The following is a 22598-nucleotide window of genomic DNA, read 5'->3' on the forward strand; positions in this document are numbered from 1 at the left end:
ACAAGACAAGGATTCCCACTCTCATCATTTTCATACAAAACAGTTTTGGAAGTCCTAGCAACAGTAGTCAGAAAAGAAAAAGAAATAAAAGGAATCCAAATCGGAAAGGAAGAAGTAAAACTATCACAAGGATCTGTTTGCAGATGGCATGATCCTATACATAGAAAATCCCAAAGATGCACCCCCAAAACTACTAGAGCTCATCAGTGAATTCAGTAAATTTTCAGGATACAAAATTAATATAAAGAAATTTGTTGCATTTCTATACACTAACAATGAACTATCAGAAAGAGAAAATATGGAAACAATTCCATTTACAATTGCATCAAAAAGAATAAAATACCTATAAATAAACCTACCTAAGGAGGTAAAAGACCTGTACTCAGAAAACTATAACATGTGGATGAAAGAAACTGAAGATAACATAAACAGGTGGAAAGATACACTGTATTCATGGATTACAAGAATTAATATTGTTAAAGTGACCATACTACCCAAGACAAAATATAGATTCAGTGCAATCCCTGTCAAAATACCAATGGCATTTTTCACAGAACTACAACAAATGATTTTAAAATTTGTATGTAAACACAGAAGACCCTGAATAGTCAAAACAATCTTGGGAAAGAAGAACAGAACTGGAGGAGTCATGATCCCTGATTTCAGACTATACTGCAAAGCTACAGTAATCAGAACAGTATAGTTCTGGCAAAAAAACAGACACGTGGATCAGTGGAAGGATCCACTGATCCTTGTGATACACCACATTAGGATAGAGAGCCCAGAAATAAACACATGCACTTATGGTCATTTAATCTAAAACACAGGAGGCAAGAATATACAACGGAGAAAAGACAGTCTGTTCTATAAGTGGTTCTGGGAAAACTGGACAGCTACATGTAAAAGAATGAAATTAGAATATTCTCTAACACTATATCTAAAACTCAAAATTGATTAAAGCCTACCTGAAATCATAAAACTCTTAGAAGAGAAAACAGGCAGAACACTCTATACATAAATCGTAGCAATATTTTTTTGGATCTGTCTCCTAAATCAAAGGAAATAAAAGCAAAAATAAGCAAGTGAGACCTAATTAAGTTAAGAGCTTTTGCACAACAAAGGAAACCAGTGACAAAAATGAAAAGACAACCTACTGAATGGGAGAACTTATTTGCAAATGATATGATCAATAGGAGTTAATATCCAAACTTATATGAACAGCTCATACAACTCAACATCAAAATAACAAACAAACCAATTAAAAAATGGTCAGAAGATTGAACAGACATTTTTCCAAAGAAGATATACAGCTCACCAACAGGCACATAAAGAGATGCTCAATATCGTTAATCATCTGAGAAATGCAAATTAAAATTGCAATGAGATATCACCTCACAGCTGTGAGAATGGCTATCATCAAAAAGAACACAAATAGCAAATGTTGGTGTGGATGCAGAGAAAAGGGAACCCTTGTACACTGCCGGTTGGAATGTAAATTGGTGCAGCCACTATGGAAAACAGTATGGAGGTTTTTCAGAAAACTAAAAATAGAACTGTCATATGAGTCAGCAATTCCACTCTTGGGTATTTATCAAAAAAAACCCCCAAACACTAATTCGAAATGATACATGCACCCTAGTGTTTATAGCTGCCAAGATATGAAAGCAACCTATGTGTCCATCAGCAGATGAATGGATAAAGAAGATGTGGTACATATATACAATGGCATACTACTCAGCCATGAAAAAGAATTAAATATTGCCATTTGCAACATGGATGGACTTGAAGGGTACTATGCTGAGTGAAATAAGTCAGACAGAGAAAGGCAAATACTGCATGATATCACTTATATGTGGAATCTAAAAAATATGACAAGCTAGTGAATATAACATAAAAGGAACAGACTCACAGACGTAGGGCGCAAACTAGTGGTCACCACTCAGGAGAGGGAAGGGTGGAGGAGCAAGGTAGGGGTAGGAGATTAAGAGGTTCAAACTACTATGTATAAAATAAATGAGCTACAAGAATATACTGTACAACACAGGGAATATAGCCAATATTTTATACTAACTATAAATGGAACATAACTTTTAAAATTTGTGAATCACTATGTTGTACACCTGAAACTTATATGATATTGCATTAACACATCAACTATACCTCAATAAAGAAAGGATGTGGAAGAAGTGAATAACACTATCAACTGACATTTATAGAACTCTTCACCCAATAACAGCAAGATATACATTCTACATAATTGCAGTTGGAACATTCACCACACTCAATTGTATATGTTAGGCCATATATTTCTAAGAATAAAAATCATGCAGAATAGGTTCTTTGATCACATGGAATTAAATCAGAAATCAATCACAAAAAGATACCTAGAAAATTCCCCAATATTTGGGAAATTAAATAATAATATACTACTAAATAATCCAAGCATCAAAGAAGAATTTACAAGGTAAGCCTGGAAAATACTTTGAGCCAAATAATAAAGAAAAGAAATATATCAAAATTTGTGAGATATAGCTAAATACTCAAAAAATATGTATTGCTTTAAATGCTTTTATTATAAAACAAAGGTGTAAAATGCTTTATTAGAAAAGAAAGATGTAAAATCAACAATTTCCACTTCCATCTGAAAAAGATAAAATGAGATTCAATTTAAATACAGAAAGTTCATAATAAAAACGAAAGTTCTTATTAAAAAAAGAACAGAAATTAATGAAATTTTAAAAAGACACACCCACAGAGGAAAGTACCAAAACCTAAAGCTGGTTCTTGGAAAATTAATAAAACCATAAACTCTTTAAAAGATGGAGCAAGAAAAATGGGAGGAAACATAAATTGCCAATATTAGAAATGAAAGAAGATATGTATATCATACAGGTCTTACAGACATTAAAATGATAGTGAGAGGATGTTACAAACAGTTTTATGCCAATAAATTTCACAACTTAGATAAATTAACAAATTCAGTCACAAATGACCGAAAGTGACCCAAAAAGAAATACAGAACTTTAATAGGCTTACATCATTTAAAGAAACTGAATTTATAATTCACGCCCCCAACATACACACAAAATCCTGACCCAGATGGCTTCATTGGTAGATTCTATTTTAATGTTTAAGTAAGAAATAATACCAATTCTACACAAATCCAAAAGATAAAAAAATAAAAAGAGGAGGAGTAAGTACTTTTCAAGTCATTTTATGAGGTCTCTACAGCCCTAATACAAAATCAGGGGAGGCCATTGCAAGATAGAAAATGACAAAATGGAACCCATTATGCTAAGTGAAATAAGTCAGAGAAAGACAAATATATGATCTCACTTACATGTGGAATCTGAAGAAAACAAAACACAACAAACCGATAGATGCAGAGAAGAAACTGGCTGTTGTCAGAGGTGGCTGGGGTGGAGGGAGATTGAGATGGGTGAAAGGGGCCAAAAAGCACAAACTTCGAGTCATCAAATAATTCATGAGATGCAATGTATAGCATGGTGACTACAGTTAGTAATACTGTATTGTGTATTTGAAAGTTGCTAAGAATAGATCTTAAAAGTTCTCATCCCATGAAAAAAAAACTCTATGTGTTGTAAAAAAAAAAAAAAAAAAAAAAGATGTTAACTAGACTTATTATAGTGATCATTTCATAATACAGTTGACCCTGGCACAATGTGGGGGTGGGGCTCCAAACCCTGAACAGTCAAAAATCTGTGAATAACTTCGTTGCCGACCCTCTGTATCTGCGGTTCCACATTCGTGGATTCAATCAACTTCAAATCATGTAGTACTATTGTAGCATTATTTGAAAAAAATCTGCATATAAGCGAACCTGTGCAGTTCAAACCCTAGTTCTTCAAGGGGCCAACTGTATATACAAATATCAAATCATTATGCTGAATAACTGAAACTGATATAATATTATATGTGAATTATATTTCAAAAATATGTTCACACCAGCTTTATTCATAATTGCTCTGAACTAAAAACAGCCAAGATATTAATCAACAAGACACTGGATAAGCAAACTGTGGTATATTCATATAATAGAATATTACAAAGCAAGTAAAAGGAGTAAACAAGTGATACAACCACATAGGTGACTCCCCAAAACATTATGCTGAATGAAAAAACCTAGGCACAAAAATGTATGTACCCTTCCCCTCATTTATATGAAATTGTAGAATAGGCAAAATTCTGGGGCTCAAAATCAGATTAGTAGTTCCTCTGTTTCCAGGTGTGGGGTATTGATTGTAAAGGGGCATGAAGGAACTTTCTGAGGTGATGAAAATGTTCTGTTTCTTGATTGGGAATGTAGTTACATGAGTGTATGCATTTGTCAAAATTACAGAACTATATACTTAAGATCTGAGCATTTCACTGTATCACAACTTATACTTCAATAAAAAAAAAAAACTTCATATACATTTCAGCTGAGAAATCCCTCCTTTGGGAATCTAACCTATAAAATAAATGCATCAGTAAGTACATAAAGATACATGGAAAAAGGCTTCAGTTGAGGAAACCAATGTTCCCACGGTATTTAAAGCAGATTTTGTAGGAACGATTTCATTTTTGGGTCAATGTCAAAACACTTTTTGGGGAGAAAGTGGAAAGATTAACAAAAAAGGGAATGTAGAATCAAAAGTGCCTTCTCAACCCAGATAAAAGACTAAGTTTTTAAAAGTGAAAAAGGCACATAAAAAGTACAGGCTGGATAATTTAGCCCCCAAATAATTGAATAAACTTGAGGTTGTCCAATAAAAATATCAAAGATATTACGGTTAAGCAGCAAGAATTGTTAGAAGTCCTTTTCTAAAACCACAGGTACAAAGGCCACTTAAAATCTTTTTGCATGAGTAAGGCTAGAAATGCAGAATTCCACACTACTACTGGAAAATTTACTGTGGGAAAAAAAAGAATATCTAGCAACAGGTGAATGACTGAATAAACTGTGGTACATTCACAGTATGGCATATTAGGCATCATTAAAAAGAATAATTATATATATGCAATTTGACTTGAAAGGATTTCCATCATGCAGTGTTATTTGAGAAGAGGAAGATGCAGAAGAGTGTACAGAATATGATCCCGTCTAGTAAATAACGATGACAGTTCTCATAGCGCCCAACCCTGTACAGTTTGCCCTCTGTATCCGTGGACTCCACACCCACAAATTCGACCAACTGTGAATGGAAAATACGCTAGGAAAAAATTACAGAAAGTTCCCAAAAGCAAAACTTGAATTTACCATGCACTGGCATTATTTACATAGTATTTATATTTTCTTAGGTATTATAAGCAATCTAGAGATTATTTAAAGTATATGGGAGGATACACATAGATTCTATGTAAATACTACACCATTTTATATAAGGGACTTGAGCAACCACAGCTTTTGGTATCCTCAGGGATCCTAGAACCAATCTCCCATAGATACCAAGGTGACTGTATGTATCTTTGGTACCTGTATATGTTTGTGTATGTATGATATGAAATATAGATAAAGGTATGAAAGAAAAAGTATCAAATTGTTAATAACTGATATCTTCAAAGAGGATTGGAGGGCTGGGAGTAGTTTAAAAACAGAAAAGATCTGTTTTAAAAGAATTCCCACAATAAATATCTAAGAAATGCTGTGATCACACACACACACACACACACACACACACACGTAAAAAGATGGTAACCAAAAAAATTTTAATGTGTTGAAACATCGATTTTTACTTTCTTCCTTATTCTTTTTCCATCCACATATTTTGCTATTGACACATTACTTACATAATCAGAAAAAAAGGGCATTTTCATTTTCAGGGAAAAAAAACATTGTAAAAAGCTTTGAATTTAAAAAATATATGGTACTGTAAGTAAAGACATTGTTAATTCTGCATAATTAATGTTTTAAAATTCAAAACTTTAAAAAAAAAGATCACACAGTATAAACAACACATTTTGCTTACACCAAAGAACAAAACATCAAACATAAACAGACCCCAAAGCACAGACATCACAGACTGAAAGACACACACATGTACCTGGATGATTCAGAAGAGTATCAAGTTCTTCTTTGGCCACAACCATCCTTAATCTATCACTACTATCAATGACAAAAATAATGGCTTGTCCTTCTCTGTATAATATAAAGAATGAGAAATATTAAAGATAAACGTGAACATTTTTCTATGTTTACTATCCATTTGCAATTCCTAACCTGTGTATTATGTCTTCATGTCCTATGTCCAGTTATACATTACAGGCTTTGGTGCTATTTCTTATTAGTTAATATGAGTAATTAATATATTAACCATGTTAGTCATATTTCATGTAAAATACTTTCATTTGGATCATAATATGGTAAATTTAGTGACATTTCATAATTTAAAAAAAAAACAAGTAAAACCATAATCCTATTACACAGATACAACCATTAATATTTTCATATAAATCATTTTCAACATTTCCTTTGTGTATATTCATATATGAATATCTACATATGTATTTAAATGGAACCCTGCTGTTTTATACTGCCTTTCTGAAATATATGTACATTTCCCTGATCATTTTTGCAGTATAGTTTGAACTATTTTTATATGAAACATTAAAGCTCTACACCAGTGTTTTTCAAATATTTTTTACCATAACCAGAGTTAGAAATATATTTTAGTTTAAGATGCAGTTAGACACATAAGTATATGTAAATATATTTGAAATAGTCTCCTGAGACAATACTTACAAAGAGCTTTTATTTTATTCTATTTGACTTTTAAGCTGATAACCAGCCACTGAAATGGTATAAGGATTCACTTATAGATCACAGCGGCACTTCAAAAATCACTGATTGCCTTCGCATCTTCCTTTTAATGATTATAAAGTATAATGGACGTGTCATTAAATATTGTACCAAACTTCTATTTTTGGACTTCATAGGTTACTTCCAATTTTCATGACTATGAAAAACTTTGGGATAAACATCCTCCTAAATACATTTTAAAAATTTCTTGATACTTTAAGATCTGTTCTTAGGAATAAAATTTCCAGGAATACATACAAAATTTAAAGTTTTAGATAAACATTGATAAATTATCCTCTGGAAATGTTATATCAATTTATACTACTACCAGCACTTTTCCCACTCCCTTGCCAGCATGGCTCTTATCATTCTTTTCAATTTTTTACCATCCTAACAGCATATTATTTTATTTTGTATTTTGTTAATTGCTCGTTAAATTCAATATATTTTCATATATTTTTTGGACATTTATATATTTTTTGTGACTCAGTGTAATCATAAATTAAGATTTTAAAGTTCAATGCCATTAGTAACCACATGCCTATAAAAATAAAACAACTTTTTAATAATATTTTCTCCTATCATTTAAAAATGAATGCAGATTATCACAGTCACATATTACTAGTGGATATAGAAACTGATATAATTGGAAATATCTATCAAGAGCTTTAAAAATGTTCACTTTGAGCCAGTAATTTCATTTCTGGAATTTATACCAAGGAAACATGAAGTATGACAAAGATTTATACAGTAATATGTTAACTGAAGAATTGCTTACAATCTTCAAAAACTGAGAACAGTCTTTATGTCCAAAAATAGAGAAATGATTAAGCAAATTTGGGCACAGGAATATGAAAAACTATTAGGCCGCCATGAGAGTTACATCCTTTCTATGTTTTTCCTGATTCACCCTTATCATAGAATGTTAACTGAAAAACTATATAGTACATGGTACATACTTTAGAAGGCTCCTTTCTCAACTATTTAAAGTGTATATTATATATTTCAAAATAGAAGAAACATACCCAAAAGATTAACAATGGTAAATTTATTAGTAGTGAGATTTACAGGAAACAATGCTTAAATATGCTTTTCTATATTTTCCAAACATTAACTCCTTTCCAAATATGCACTCCTTATATTTTATGCTTTATTACTTTTTTTATATTCTAAGAGTAATATGCAAAAATTATACAATAACTAACATTACAGAGTCATACAAATGACAAACTAAACTTCCTTTATAATCTTATTCCCCAAACAAATGCTATTAATAGTGCGGTACATATTCCACTAAGAATTTTCTTCTCTCTCCATATACATTAAGCACATATTTTTATTAAGAATGAATTTTTTTCTTCATATACTTGATATGAAAAAATGTCATTATAAATAATTCTCAACACACATTCTTCTCTGTGTATCTTTGCCCAGTAGTCCTAGTCATACTATACTTTTCTGAAAGCAAAAATTATGGCTGCAGGGCATGAACATTTTTCATTTTAACAGATATTGGTAAATTATCCTAAGAAAGATATTACATTCTCACTACAAGAGTGGCTTATTTTGCCAACAGTAGACTTAATCTTTTTAACCTCTTTCAGTCTAATAGATTAAAATGCATTTGTTCTTTCACAATCAGAAAAGTATAGAGATAGAGGAAATAAATTTACTATTACTGTAGACTTCTCAACAGTAACCATATTCAGCATTTCACCTACAATGGACCTATAATATTCCTGAATTCATTAACTTCTTCCAAAAAGATTTTGAAGAAAAAGAAGTTAAAGTCAGAAAAAAAGCTTCCTTTTTTGAAGTACTATTTTTTATGCAGTATTATGTTTTCTGTAATTAAAATAAATGTTACATTTTTTTAAAGTAACTAAAGTAAATACTTTTTTTTTTTAGAAAAAAGAATTGTTTACTTACTAATTGGAAGAATAAAAAAATCCTATACTGAAAACTGAGGTTTCCTTGAAAACAAAAACACCTCACATTTCCCCCAGAGAATTTACTGCAGGATACCACAAACATTCCACCCTTCCTTTTCCAAACTGTCCCTCAAATCTGAAGCATTCTTCTCTTTCTACCTCTGAGGTCCTCTGGCTCTATATGATTTAAATAGGCCTTCAATATGAAAAGAATATCTGGAATAAATCTCCTTTGGTTCCTACCCAAGGAATACAACATTTGTCCCCACATTAGCATGAAAGAATTACCCAATGAAAATTAAAATCTGATCTGGCAGTCATCACACACCATTTCAAGACAAGAGTTCATAAGGACAAAAGTGCATTTAGTGAAGAGATGCTGTTTAAATTTCAGACTCCAAAAGTGAGTTACACTCATCTTAAATGAAGAAGTCCTAGAAATATTACAAGTTTAGTGAATTTATTTTAACATCACATGCAAATCTTGAGAAGGTATAACACACTTGGATCCTAGCAACTTGACAGCTGTTAATCTGAAGAAACTGGTGAGCACTTGATTTGCACATGCTAAAAATATCTTGTTTAGAATTGCTTGTAGAACACATGGATCAACTATTAGTGCTGTTATTTTAACTAAATTTATACAGTAAATATTTACTGATCTATCTGGCCAGAATCATACTTGGTCTTGAAGAAATACTGAATAAAAAAAAATCTCTGCCCTTGAGGAGTTCATAATCCCATTAGGGAGGCAGCTATGGTACATGAGTTTAAGATGTAATAAGTACGATTCAAGAGATATGAATGGACGAAGTACCGTGTCAACACAGGGGACAGAATAACTGGGCAAAACAGTGGAATCCTTCATAGAGGAGGTGACTTTTGAGCAAGTCCTTAAAGAACAAATATATTAACCTTAAGTTGCAGAGAAATAGGGTAGAATAGGACATTAAAAACAGACAGAACAACATATGCAAGGTCAGGAATAATCTGAAAAATTTGAGAAATAATGTGAAGTGTGATTATACTTTTTTAAAAAATTAGGAAGTATACTTAAATTATATAAAGAATAAACATTGCAACCTAGCCTATGTAATCATTTGGACTTCTAATCATTACTGGTTATTAAAATATAACCATCTAGTTTACCAACACTCACAAACATACTTACTTATAATAGTGTTCCCAGAGATTTCTGTATCTTCCTTGACCTGACATGTCAAACACCGTAAAAGACAAACTATAAAACAAAACAAACAAAATGAAAAAACATGAGTACATTATAAGGTAGTAAAAGTGTAACTTTTACTTAAAATTTTAAATTGTTTTCAATCAGAGAAACCACCCTTGAATATGCAATATTCAACTTGGGCCAGCTTTCAAGTACAAGTGCCATAGAATGAATTTTTTTGAATATAAATATGATTTTACAATGAGTAACATATAAAAAAGATATTTCCTTTGCTAGTGAGGTTGTCAGAGTTTATCTAAACCCTAAATTCTTTAGAATAATCCAGAGGTAGTGGTACAAATATTTTAACATCTATGGGCTTCTGAAATAGCAAATTACTTTTTTCTAAGAGTAGGAGGAATAAACTATGTAGATCTAATATCATTTTTCACCCACAACTTCTTAATCACAAGTTTAATAAAATGAATTACCTGGATGATTTGAATTTCTCTATGCTGAATCCTATCGTTGGAACTATATCTTGAGATTGAGCCTTTAAGAGAGAAGACAAAGTTTAGAAATTTGCAATTACCAAAGATGAATTTTTCCTCAGGTTAAAAAAAAAAAGCACCCAGATTTTCCAGTTCTAAAATCTGCCACTAAGGAGATGACAGGATTAAACAAAATTATAAATTTTGCAATGAGATCACTGTGTGTGAATTCTTTATAAAGTTTAAGATTTACTAATTATAAATCTGCATGTGTGTCTTCACATTCACATTTTGTGGCTTGCTGCAAGTTACCATGGACTTAAAGTGTTTTCATAAGTCTCTTTCAGCTCACATATAGGACTTTCTAATCTTTCATACTTATTGAGTTTATATATGCTACAGAGGACTGTCCTCATGTGTAGATGGTGAATATACATGGTCCCTGTTCTCATGGAATTTATAATCTAGAGGAGGTAAACAGCAATAAACAACTGAGTTACAAGTGAACACAATTTTGAGCAGTGCTCAGTGCAATGAAAGGTGATTGAGGGTGGGAGGCAATGGGGCAGAGGAGGGTTAGCATAGAAGAGCCTCTCTGATGATGGGACATCTCACCCAGGAGTGAATGTTAAGAAGGGGAAAAGCTATGACAAGATCTTGGCAAAGAACATTCCAGTCAAAGGAATTAGCCAGGGCATGACCTCAAGGTGGGGAAAAACTCACCACTCAGAAAAAGTAGAAGGCCTGTATGTCTAAAGTATATTTAGTAAGGGAAAGAGCTGTATGTAACCAAGTAAGATAGGTAGGGCCTTGAAGGCCATGGTGGGAACTGTGTGGAAAAGCGATTGCAAGGGGGCAAGAATATAGTGGGAGACCTGCTGACACATCCCACAGGCAAGTAAAAGGCCTTAAATGGACAAGTTAGCTCATCAAATGCATAATACTTCTATCATCAAAAGTTTCTCCTTTTGAATAAAAATCCATTCACTTTCTCACCCAGATGTCTAGGATTTATTCTCAACTCCTCCCCTTTTTACATTCCCTATTCAACCATTCTCTCAGCTTTATTGGTTCTATCTCATTAACTTAGCTCAGGCCCTTATCATTTCTTGCTTCAAATTACTATGACAGCCTCCTGATTACTCCTAATTGCTAATATACTACCTAAACAAGTTACTTAACTTCTCTAAGCCAGGGGTCCCCAATCCCGAGCCTTGGGCCGGTAGCAGTCTGTGGCCCGTTAGGATCCGGGCTGCACAGCAGGAGGTGAGTGGTGGGTGAGCGAGCGAAGCTTCATATGCCGCCGCTCCCCATCACTCTGCATCGCTCGCGTTACAGCCTGAACCATCCCCCCCAACCCCTCTGCACCCCTCCGTGGAAAAACTATCTTCCATGAAACTGGTCCCTGGTGCCAAAAAGGTTGGGGACCGCTGCTCTAAGCCTTAATTTTCCCAAATGTAAAATATATCATTACTATCCTTAACTCATAATGTTATCATGAGAATTAAATAAGTTAATGGATGCCAAATACTTAACATAGTGTCTGGTCCATAGTAAACGTGCAACAAATGTTTGCTATTATTAGAATTACACTCTCACTGATTTCAGTTTCATTCCCCAATTTTCTCCATACTGCCCAAAGCGTAAATTAATAAAATTTCCTTTCAGTTCATCTTGCTTCTTTAATGTTAAAACAGAACAAGTAGAGGGGAAATTGTTGCTCCACATCATTATGTTCACTTTGGTAGTCTACTCCTGAAAATTAAAAATTCAAATCGAAAGACAGAAGGTGAAAAGTCACTGTAGCTTGGTCACCTTAATAGTAATGTGCTAGTGAAAAGACCTCCCAGAGCTGCCCTGGTTTTGGCTTTCTGAGATTTGTTTATTCAGCTTTTCCTTTCATCCTGTGAGCTGCCTAGTATTCTTCCAAAAATCTCTCTCTTTTTGTTTATGTTAGACAGCTTTTATTTCCTGCTACTCAGATTCCTGCCTCATACCTTTGGCGTCTTTCACTGCACAACAAACTTTGGAATAAAGAGTTTCCTAATTTCTGTTGTCCCAAAATGCAACACTGTTTCGATTTTATGGATTTTCATGTGCCAATCGTGATAAAATCATCAGCTATTATTATTAGGAAAAACATAATAATTAAAAAGTTAAAAGGTTAAAGAAATCCCAGAAAATATACCTCAAATGAGTAGCTTTGTCTTCAGTGAAGTGTAATTAGAAATTGGCCTAGCCTCTTCACAATCACCCAGTTTCTTCACAAACTCTTTCTGTTTCCAGACAAGCTACCCTTTAACTTGCTGTTTTAATAGGGATAAAATTAATGAACTTTCTTCCCTTCCCTTTACTTCTAAAGTTCTATTGGAAGATAATTAGAAAGAAGAAACTCCACAAATTAATCAGGATAGGACAAGATATGTGGCCTGGTACTTCCAGATTTTCCTCTAAACAGTTCTGAAATAGTCTCCACCGATGAACTTTCCTCTGCTCTATCCAGGAACAAATACATTTGGTAATTCTCTAAATTGGACAGGGAATGCTTACAAAGCAAGCAAAGGGCACAGGAATTATTACCTAAGTGGACTAGGCTATCTGAGACAGCCCAGGAACAGACCAACATCAATAAGAGTAGAACAAGATTTCTAAGAGAGACCCTATTTGGTTAGCTTTATTAAGACTGCTAAAAATGATATCCTTGGTGCTATCGATCATTACTCCCTGCCCAAAAATAAAAATTAAAAAAATCACCCATCAGTCCATTTGTCCAAAAATACATTTAACTACTAAGCAATATTCTAGGTATCTGGGATTCAGTATTGAACAATATAAGATCTATACTCTTACAGAATTTAATTTTATAACGAGGAAAAATTTAATAAACAACAACTGTATATGCAAGGTAATTTCAGATTGTTTTAAATGTTAAGAATATAAAACTAGATGATGTGATAGAATGAGAGCATTTATGTTGGGGAGTGGGGCAAAAGTGGGAATTTTAGAAGGAAGGTGTTTACAGAGCATATCTCAAGAGAATGACAGCTAAGATCAGGTTCTTGGAAAGTTATCAAGTTAAAATGTACCTCCTCTCTCTCTATTCATCAGTTTAGAAAACCTAGGTCAGCAACCTCAGTATATTAACAATAAATGAACATTAGGACAGCTTAATATTAAAAACTAGTTTGGGTTCAGGAAGTATCTTGTTATCTAGAAACTGATTTTATCCCCCCAAAATAAGATACTATAAAATGAGATGTGCGATTTCTTTTGCAAGACATTTCCTAATAGAGCATTGTAGATTTCTATTATTCACCTTAATTCATTAAAAATAATGAATTTCTCACAGTGGATGTAAGCTCACAAGAGACTTTTCTTGAGTTCAAAGGTAGGGAGGAAGCAAGTGTTATATCTGTGCCTGAATGTTTTTAAGTAAGAAGTCCCATTTCAAGTGTCCTTTTGGCTATTGTCAGCAAGTTGTTTTTAAATTTTTTTAAAGTAAAGCAACTTACTCTGCTCTCAGGATATAGAGGTCAATTGTTCTCAGGAGACAGGATAGTTGCCTAAAGATTAAGGCTCAGCAAGTGGTATCAGAAATTAGGCTATCTCCTTAAAAATAGCCCTGGAGATAGTCTAGGCTAGTTCCATAATTCATCAGAGGTAGCAGAGAGGTAGGTATGTTGGAAAGCAAAAGAAGATTAATTAAAAAGACTTACTTATTGGCTGCAAGCCCAGGTTTTCCTGAGGACTCTCCCTGACTAATGTGGTGTGTTAGGCAGGGTTAGTAGATCTTTCACAAGACTAGTCTGAAATTGGGATATTAGAATATTTCAAGATGATAGACTGAGCTCATGCTGCCTCCTTCCCCTTCGGCCCCAAACAAATGACCAATAATGTTTAGAGAAGAAAGCTGTTCCCATCCATATCAAAGATTATCCCTATGGTAATAACCATGTCTTGGGACAGAAGATCACTATACTGTCGGAGATGATGGAAAAAGATAATGTAATTTGTTTTATTCTTTGAATGTTATTTCTGCCAATTTGAGTATAGTAGGCACTGGTGGGGGGCTGGTCCACTTTGGGGCTATTAACTGTGGCTCTGGTTTCAATCATTTTGTACTTATTTGAGACTACTTTTACAAAAAAATTACTTTTGAGGATATTCCTTCATGTGGAGAAAAATGGAAATATCTCCTATAGGATAGGACCTAAAGGACCTTACCTAAAGAATTTCCTTATAATCTTGCTCACAGCCTTACTGGAAGTGCAGGTCACCAGCCACTAAGTTTAACTATTAGCCCAGGTTGATCTGCTGATAGCTGATCCATGGAACTAATTATGGACCCAAGCACAGCTGCACGTGGTTCTATTTTTACCATACATCCATCATTCTCTAAATTCAGTTCAGACCCCATTCAGTTGGGTAGGATGCTATATCTTCCTCTCAAGGACTGTTAAAGAAATCTCTCATAATTACTTAGGTCAGGAGACAGACTCCAATGTATATGGACTCTTTGACCTGTTCTTTTCCTTATTGGGGAAGAATCTCTTTTTCTCTGCTTCTATATAGAGAGAAATCCATTAAAATAATACTTCTCGTTACTCTATCTCCCCTCTCCAAATTTATTTCTCTTCATAGGGGGAAAAAAAAAGAGACTTCTTTGAGTTCTCAGTTTATGAAATGGAAACCGACATCCTTGGTTCTGCCTCTCTGTCTCTGTCTCTGTCTCTTTGAGAGCCACATGCTTCTTGAAACCATGCATTCTCATCTGTTCTTAACCATGCAGTAAACCTAGATGAGCAGGATCTTTCCCTGAGGAGGAAAGCTTGAATTTTGGGACATGAATCATAACTTAGAGTGTTAGTAAGTCCTCTGGCCAGACCTAAAACCTTGCCCTCCAAAATGACCTTTTTCAATACAACTGCTAGTTTTTATCTCTGCCTGACTTCAGCATGTATACCTCAGCTGATTTCCAGCTTGGCTGGGGAGCCCCTTAAAACACCTAAACTGCTTTGCAAATCCATTTTCAACTTCTTATCACGGCTGCCTCAAACTCCCACCTGAATATACACCAGCAGTTAGTTGTTTTCACACGGCAAACTCACTCACGTAGAAGAAGGGAATGATGACCAGAAGAAAAGAAATAATGGCAGTTTTGTAATTCCAAAGCAATCTTGAACTAAACAGAAGTATAACTGAAGCCGTTGAAAGAAAGAAAAAAAAAAAAGGCAGTAAGGCTTCTCATTCTGCTCAACCTGAAGCACTGTTTGGAGGCATTGAAGTCCACCTTCAATTACCAAATTTAGGAGCAATGCTTCCCACTCTCCAGCCATTCAGTCATTAAGAGTACCAGCTTCCTAATTTTTGTCCTGTCTGTATGCAGTCTATATTATTATTATTATTTTAAAAATTATTATTATTATTTTTTGCGGTACGCGGGCTTCTGTTGTGGCCTCTCCCGCTGCGGAGCACAGGCTCCGGACGCGCAGGCTCAGCGGCCATGGCTCACGGGCCCAGCCACTCCATGGCATGTGGGATCTTCCCGGACCAGGGCACGAACTCATGTCCCCTGCATCGGCAGGCAGACTCTCAACCACTGTGCCACCAGGGAAGCCCTACATTATTTTTTCACTCAGCATTTTTCATTGATTGACTAATGGTTTTTACCTAGATAAAAGTACTTACAACTGTAAATGTCAGCTGTCTACCCAATATCCACGCTCCTCTTCTTTCATACTTACAGGACCCCTATTACTAACGGAAGCAGCAATATGTCCTGCTTAAAAAAAAAAAAAAAATCCAGCCTCATTTACAGATAGGGGTAGCCAGTGAGGTAAAAGAGTGATTAGTTGGGGCTTCTATGTAAGCTCTTTAAAGAGGGCTTATTTAGCAAGAAGGCTTATTCTTTTGCCCTGTTCTTTTCTCATCCCTGTGATTTAGAATATAGATAAGATAGTTAACTAAGGTGGCCATGTGGAGATCCTGAGATCTTGAAGAAAACCAGGCACTAAGGATAGCAAAGCTGAAAGATGGAAGATGCCTGGACCATGCAGCTGTTACACCAGCCTTGGAATACCGCTTCTGGACTTATTTAGATGACAGAAAAATAAGTATCTTATTTACTCTACTGTTATGTGGGTTTTCTTTATATGCAGCAGAACCAAACTGTAACTCATGCATTATGTGGTGGATGTGCTAGTTTTATATATATATTTCAGTTATTAAAATAATATGTTCAAGTACTTACTACTTAAATGACTCAAAGTCATCTTGCTTGCTACTACTGATATACATACCACACTCCTGGGAAACTGTGTAATTATCCATAGAACCTATAAAAATGATTCACCTTTTCCTTTGTTTTGCTCTTCTTGTAAAGAGGGAGCCAAAAAGAAGGCAATGCTACCTGAAAGAAAACTCCACAAATTTGTGAAGATCTTCTGAGAAGAAAAGACATTTGGAAAATATTCCAGTTTAAATAATAAAGATTTACCTACCTACCTGCATAAAATACACTGCAAATTATGGCTGGCTGATACTTATTAATTTAAGGTACCACAAATTTAACAAGATTTTATAACATAATGAAGTTATAATGGCAAACAAAATAATCCTGCCTTATCTTTCTTTAGCAGAAAATACAGGGGGCGGAGTCAAGATGGCGGCAGGAGAGGATGCGGAGTTTGCGTTTCTCCACAACTAGGGTGCCTGCTGGACACTGATGGGTGACCCCAATGCCCAAGGAGATGGGAGGAACCCCCAAGCGACTAGGTAGGATGAGGGGGGATTGAGGGGGGAGGAGAAGTGGAGGCCAGACAGGACTGGCGCACCTGAGGGGTTGGGGGGAGAGGGGAAGGGTTCCCATGCCTGGAGGGAGCTTCGGGGGCTCAGAGGGCCAGGGGGAGCATGCCTAGTGTCTCCCTTGCCCAATCGGGCCCTGGGAAGCCCTCAGGGCTCCTCAGCAGGGTCCTCCACCCTCTGAGGCCCCATTGGTCCTAGCAGCATGGGAGGGAGGCAGGGGCCCTCTGGGGCCGGATGATAGGGGAGGTGAGGCCGGCGTTTCCCCCAAACTCACTTGGGCCCCGGGAAGCCTGCTGGGCTCCCAGGCCTGGTGCTCTCCTAGGAGAATGGGAGGGATGGAGGAGGGGGGAAGAGGAGGAGAGGCAGACCATCTGGGGCCAGGGGATTATGGAAGGCACTGTGGGCGTTTCCCCCACCCACTTGGCCCTGGGAAGCCTGCTGGGCTTCCGGGTCTGGTCCTCTGCCTTCTGGGATCTCCTCTGGCCGTGTGGGTCCCAGGGGCATAGGAGGGAGGGAGAGGGGAGGAGACGAAGAGAGGCCAATGGGGAGGGGCCTTCCGGGATCAGAGGACTGGGGGGAACATGCTTAGCATTTCCCCTGCCCACTCGGGCCCAGTGAGCCTGCTGGGGTCCTGGACCAGGTCCTCCACCCTCCAAGGCCAGAGGCACTGCCTGGGCCCCTCCTGCTGAGGCTCCTCCTGCTGCATTGAGCCTAAGACTCACTGCCCCACCCACCCAGCCCCACCAGGGCCTTTTCCTGCTCTGTTGATCCTAAGCATAGGCCCCGCCCCCACCTGAAACCCACCCCTGCCTAATCCCTGCTCCCCACAGCCAAGGCTTTTTCCAGATTTTTTTTTTCTTTTTCTCCTCTTTTTTACTATTGTGGTTCTGTTTTACCTTCTGTTGTTGCTTCAACTATATTTTTATTCTTTCTAACAAATCTGTTAGTTTTCTAATCTAATTTTATTTTTTACTTTGTTATTGTTCTGCTCCTTTTCTTTCTTTTTTTTGCCACCCCACACATCTTGCAGGATCTTGGTTCACAAGATGGGGGGTCAGGCCAGAATTCCTGCAGTGGGAGCTCCGAGTCCAAACCACTGGACTAAGAGAGAACCTCAGACCCCAGGGAATATTCAATGGAGTGAGGTCTCCCAGAGGTCCTCATCTCGGCACCAAGACCCAGCTCCACCCAACAGCCTACAAACTCCAGTGCTGGAAGCCTCAGGCCAAACAACCAGTAAAACAGGAACACAATCCCACCCATCAAAAAAAGAAGACAAAAAAATATGTTGCAGATGAAGGAGCAAGATAAAAAAATCTACAAGCCCAAATAAATGAAGAGGAAATAGGCAACCTACCTAAAAAGAATTCAGAGTAATGACAGTAAAGATGATACAGAATCTCAGAAATAGAATGGAGGCACAGATTGAGAAAATACAAGAAATGTTTAACAAACATTTAGAAGAACTAAAGAACAAAGAAACAGAGATGAACAACACAATAACTGAAATAAAAAAAACACTAGAAGGAATCAATAACAGAATAATTGAGGCAGAAGAACAAATAAGTGAGCTGGAAGACAGAATGGTGGAAATAACTGCCAAGGAACAAAGTAAGGAAGGAAGAAAGAAAAGCACTGAAGACAATCTTAGAGACCTCTGGGACAACATTAAATGCACCAACATTCAAATTATAGGGGTCTCAGAAGAAGAAGAGAAAAAGAAAGGGTCTGAGAAAATATTTGAAGAGATTACAGTGGAAAACTACCCTAACATAGGAAAGGAAATAGTCACCCAAGTCCAGGAAGCACAGTGAGTGCCATACACGATAAACCCTAGGAGAAACACACCAAGACACATATTAATCAAACCAACAAAAATTAAATTCAAAGAAAAAATATTAAAAGCAGCAAGGGAAAAGCAAAAAATAACATACAAAGGAATGAATCTCCATAAGGTTATCAGCTAATTTTTCAGCAGAAACTCTGCAGGCCAGAAGGGAGTGGCAGGATATACTTAAAGGGATGAAAGAGAAAAACCTACAACCAAGATTACTCTACCCAGCAAGGATCTCACTCAGATTCAAAGGCAAAATCAAAAGCTTTTCAGACAAGCAAAAGCTAACAGAATTCAGCACCACCAAACCACCTTTAGAGCAAATGCTAAAGGAACTTCTCTAGGTGGGAAACACAAAAGAAAAAGACTCACAAAAACAAACCCAAAGCAATTAAGAAAATGGTAGTAGGAACACAGATATCGATAATAACCTTGAATGTAAATGGATTAAATGCTCCAACTAAAAGACACAGACTGGTTGAATGGATACCAAACTAGACCATATACATGTTGTCTACAAGAGACCCATTTCAGACCTAGGGACACCTACAGACTGAAAGTGAAGGGATGGAAAAAGATATTCCATGCAAATGGAAATCAAAAGAAAGCTGGAGTAGGAAAACTCTTATCAGAAAAAATAGACTTTTAAATAAAGACTGTTACAAGAGATAAGGAAGGACACTACATAATGATCAAGGGATCAATCCAAGAAGAAGATATAACAATTATAAATATTTATGCACCCAACATAGGAGCACCTCAATACATAAGGCAAATGCTAACAACCATAAAAGGGGAAACTGCCAGTAACACAATAATAGTACAGGACTTTAACACCCCACTTACACCAATGGACAGGTCATCCAAGCAGAAGATAAATATGGAAACACAAGCTTTAAATGACACAACAGATCAGATAGATTTAATTGATATTTATAGGACATTCCATCTGAAAGTGGCAGAATACACTTTCTTCTCAAGTGCACATGGAACATTCTCCAGGATAGTTCACATCTTGGGTCACAAATCAAGCCTCAGTAAATTTAAGAAAACTGAAATCATATCAAGCATCTTTTCTGATCACAACACTATGTGATTGGAAATCAATTACAGAAAAAAAAACTGCAAAAAATACAAATACATGGAGGCTAAACCGTGCGCTACTAAATAATCAAGAGATCACTGCAGAAATCAAAGAAGAAATTTTAAAAAATATAGAAACAAATGACAATGAAAACACCATAACCCAAAATCTATGGGATGCATCAAAAGAAGTTCTAAGAGGGAAGCTTATAGCAATTCAATCTCACCTCAAGAAACAAAAATCTCAATCTAACCTTACACCTAAAGCAACTAGAGAAAGAACAAAGAAAACCCAAAGTCAGTAGAAGGAAAGAAATCATAAAGATCAGAGCAGATATAAATGAAATAGCAATGAAGAAAACAATAGCAAAGATAAATAAAACTAAAAGTTGGTTCTTCGAGAAGATAAACAAAATTGATAAACATTTAGCCAGACTCATCAAGAAAAAAAGAGAGGATGCAAATCAGTAAAATTAGAAATGAAAAAGGAGAAATTACTTCTGACACCACAGAAATACAAAGGATTATAAGAGACTACTACAAACAACTATATGCCAATAAAATGGACAACCACAAAGAAATGGACAAATTCTTGGAAAGGTACAATTTTCCAAGAGTGAACCAGGAAGAATTAGAAAATATAAACAGACCTATCACAAGTATGAAATTGAAACTGTAATTAAAAATCTTCTGGGCTTCCCTGGTGGCGCAGTGGTTGAGAGTCCGCCTGCCAATGCAGGGGACATGGGTTTGTGCCCTGGTCCGGGAAGATCCCACATGCCACGGAGTGGCTAGGCCCGTGAGCCATGGCTGCTGAGCCTGTGCGTCCAGAGCCTGTGCTCCACAATGGGAGAGGCCACAACAGTGAGAGGCCCGCGTACTGCAAAAAAAAAAAAAAAAAAAAAATCTTCCAACAAACAGAAGTCCAGGACCAGGTAGCTTCACAGGCAAATTCTATCAGACATTTAGAGAAGACCTAACACCAATCCTTCTCAAAATCTTCCAAAAAATTGCAGAGGGAGGAACACTCCCAAATTTTTTCTGCAAAGCCACCATCACCCTGATACCAAAACCAGACAAAGATATCACAAAAAAACCCACAACAGACCAGTATCACTAATGAACATAGATGCAAAAATCCTCAACAAAATAGTAGCAAACAGAATCCAACAACACATTAAAAGGATCATACATAATGATCAAGTGGGATTTATCCCAGGAATGCAAGGATTCTTCAATATATGCAAATCAATCAATGTGATACACCATATTAACAAACTAAGGAATAAAGATCATATGATCATCTCAATAGATGCAGAAAAAGCTTTTGACAAAATTCAACACCACTTTATGATAAAAAACCCTCCAGAAAATGGGCACAGAGGGAACCTACCTCAACGTAATAAAGGCCATATATGGCAAACCCACAGCCAACATCCTACTCAATGGTGAAAAACTGAAAGCATTTCCACTAAGACCAGGAACAAGACAAGGATGGCCACTCTCGCCACCCTTACTCAACATAGTTTTGGAAGTTCTAGCCACAGCAATCAGAGAAGAAAAAGAAATAAAACGAACACAAATTGGAAAAGAAGAAGTAAAACTGTCACTGTTTGCAGATGACAGGATAGTATACATAGAAAATCCTAAAGATGGCACCAGAAAACTACTAGAACTAATCAATGAATTTGGTAAGGTTGCAGGATACAAAATGAATGCACAGAAATCTATGGCATACACTAACAACAAAAAAAATCAGAAAGAGAAATCAAGGAAACAATCCCATTTACCATTTCAACAAAAAGAATAAAATACCTAGGAATAAACCTAGTACTAAGGAGGCAAAAGACTTGTACTTAGAAAACTATAAAACACTGATGACAGAAATCAAAGATGACATAAACAGATGGAGAAATATCCCATGTTCTTGGATTGGAAGAATCAACATTGCAAAAATGACTATACTACGCAAAGCAATCTACAGATTCAATGCAATCCCTATCAAACTACCAATGGCATTCTTCACAGAATTAGAACAAAAATTTTACAATTCGTATGGAAATGCAAAAGACCCTGAATAGGGGCTTCCATGGTGGCGTAGTGGTTGAGAGTCCACCTGCCGATGCAGGGGACACGGGTTCAAGCCCCGGTCTGGGAGGATCCCACATGCTGTGGAGCAGCTAGGCCCGTGAGCCATGGCCGCTGAGTCTGCGCGTCTGGAGCCTGTGCTCCGCAACGGGAGAGGCCACAACAGTGAGAGGCCAGCATACTGCCAAAAAAAAAAAAAAAAAAAAAAAGACCCTGAATAGCCAAAGCAATCTTGAGAAAGAAATACAGAGCTGGAGGAATCAAGCTACCCAAATTCAAACCATACTACAAAGCTACAGTAATCAAGACAGTATGGTACTGGCACAAAACCAGAAATATAGATCAATGGTAAAGGATAGAAAGCCCACAGATAAACCCACGCACCTATGGTCACCTA

The 22598-nt window shown here is 36.3% G+C and overlaps 1 protein-coding gene across 2 annotated transcripts in view; it reads right to left on the reverse strand.

Moving 5' to 3' along the window:
- Window positions 1–22598, reverse strand: part of ARL6 (ADP ribosylation factor like GTPase 6) — a 54023-nt gene that overhangs the window by 25843 nt on the left and 5582 nt on the right. For both annotated transcript variants that reach the window (XR_010840800.1, XM_059065712.2), the window contains exons 3-5: window positions 10393–10454; window positions 9902–9970; window positions 6045–6139 (exon numbers count right to left, since the gene is read on the reverse strand). Coding sequence is in view for 1 of the 2 variants with exons in the window: in XM_059065712.2 (XP_058921695.1) it covers window positions 6045–6139; window positions 9902–9970; window positions 10393–10454 (226 nt within the window). In the remaining variant the exon portion in view is untranslated. The remainder of the gene's footprint in view (window positions 1–6044; window positions 6140–9901; window positions 9971–10392; window positions 10455–22598) is intronic.

Source organism: Kogia breviceps, chromosome 5 (genome assembly GCF_026419965.1).
Source record: "Kogia breviceps isolate mKogBre1 chromosome 5, mKogBre1 haplotype 1, whole genome shotgun sequence".
Taxonomy (NCBI): domain Eukaryota; kingdom Metazoa; phylum Chordata; class Mammalia; order Artiodactyla; family Physeteridae; genus Kogia; species Kogia breviceps.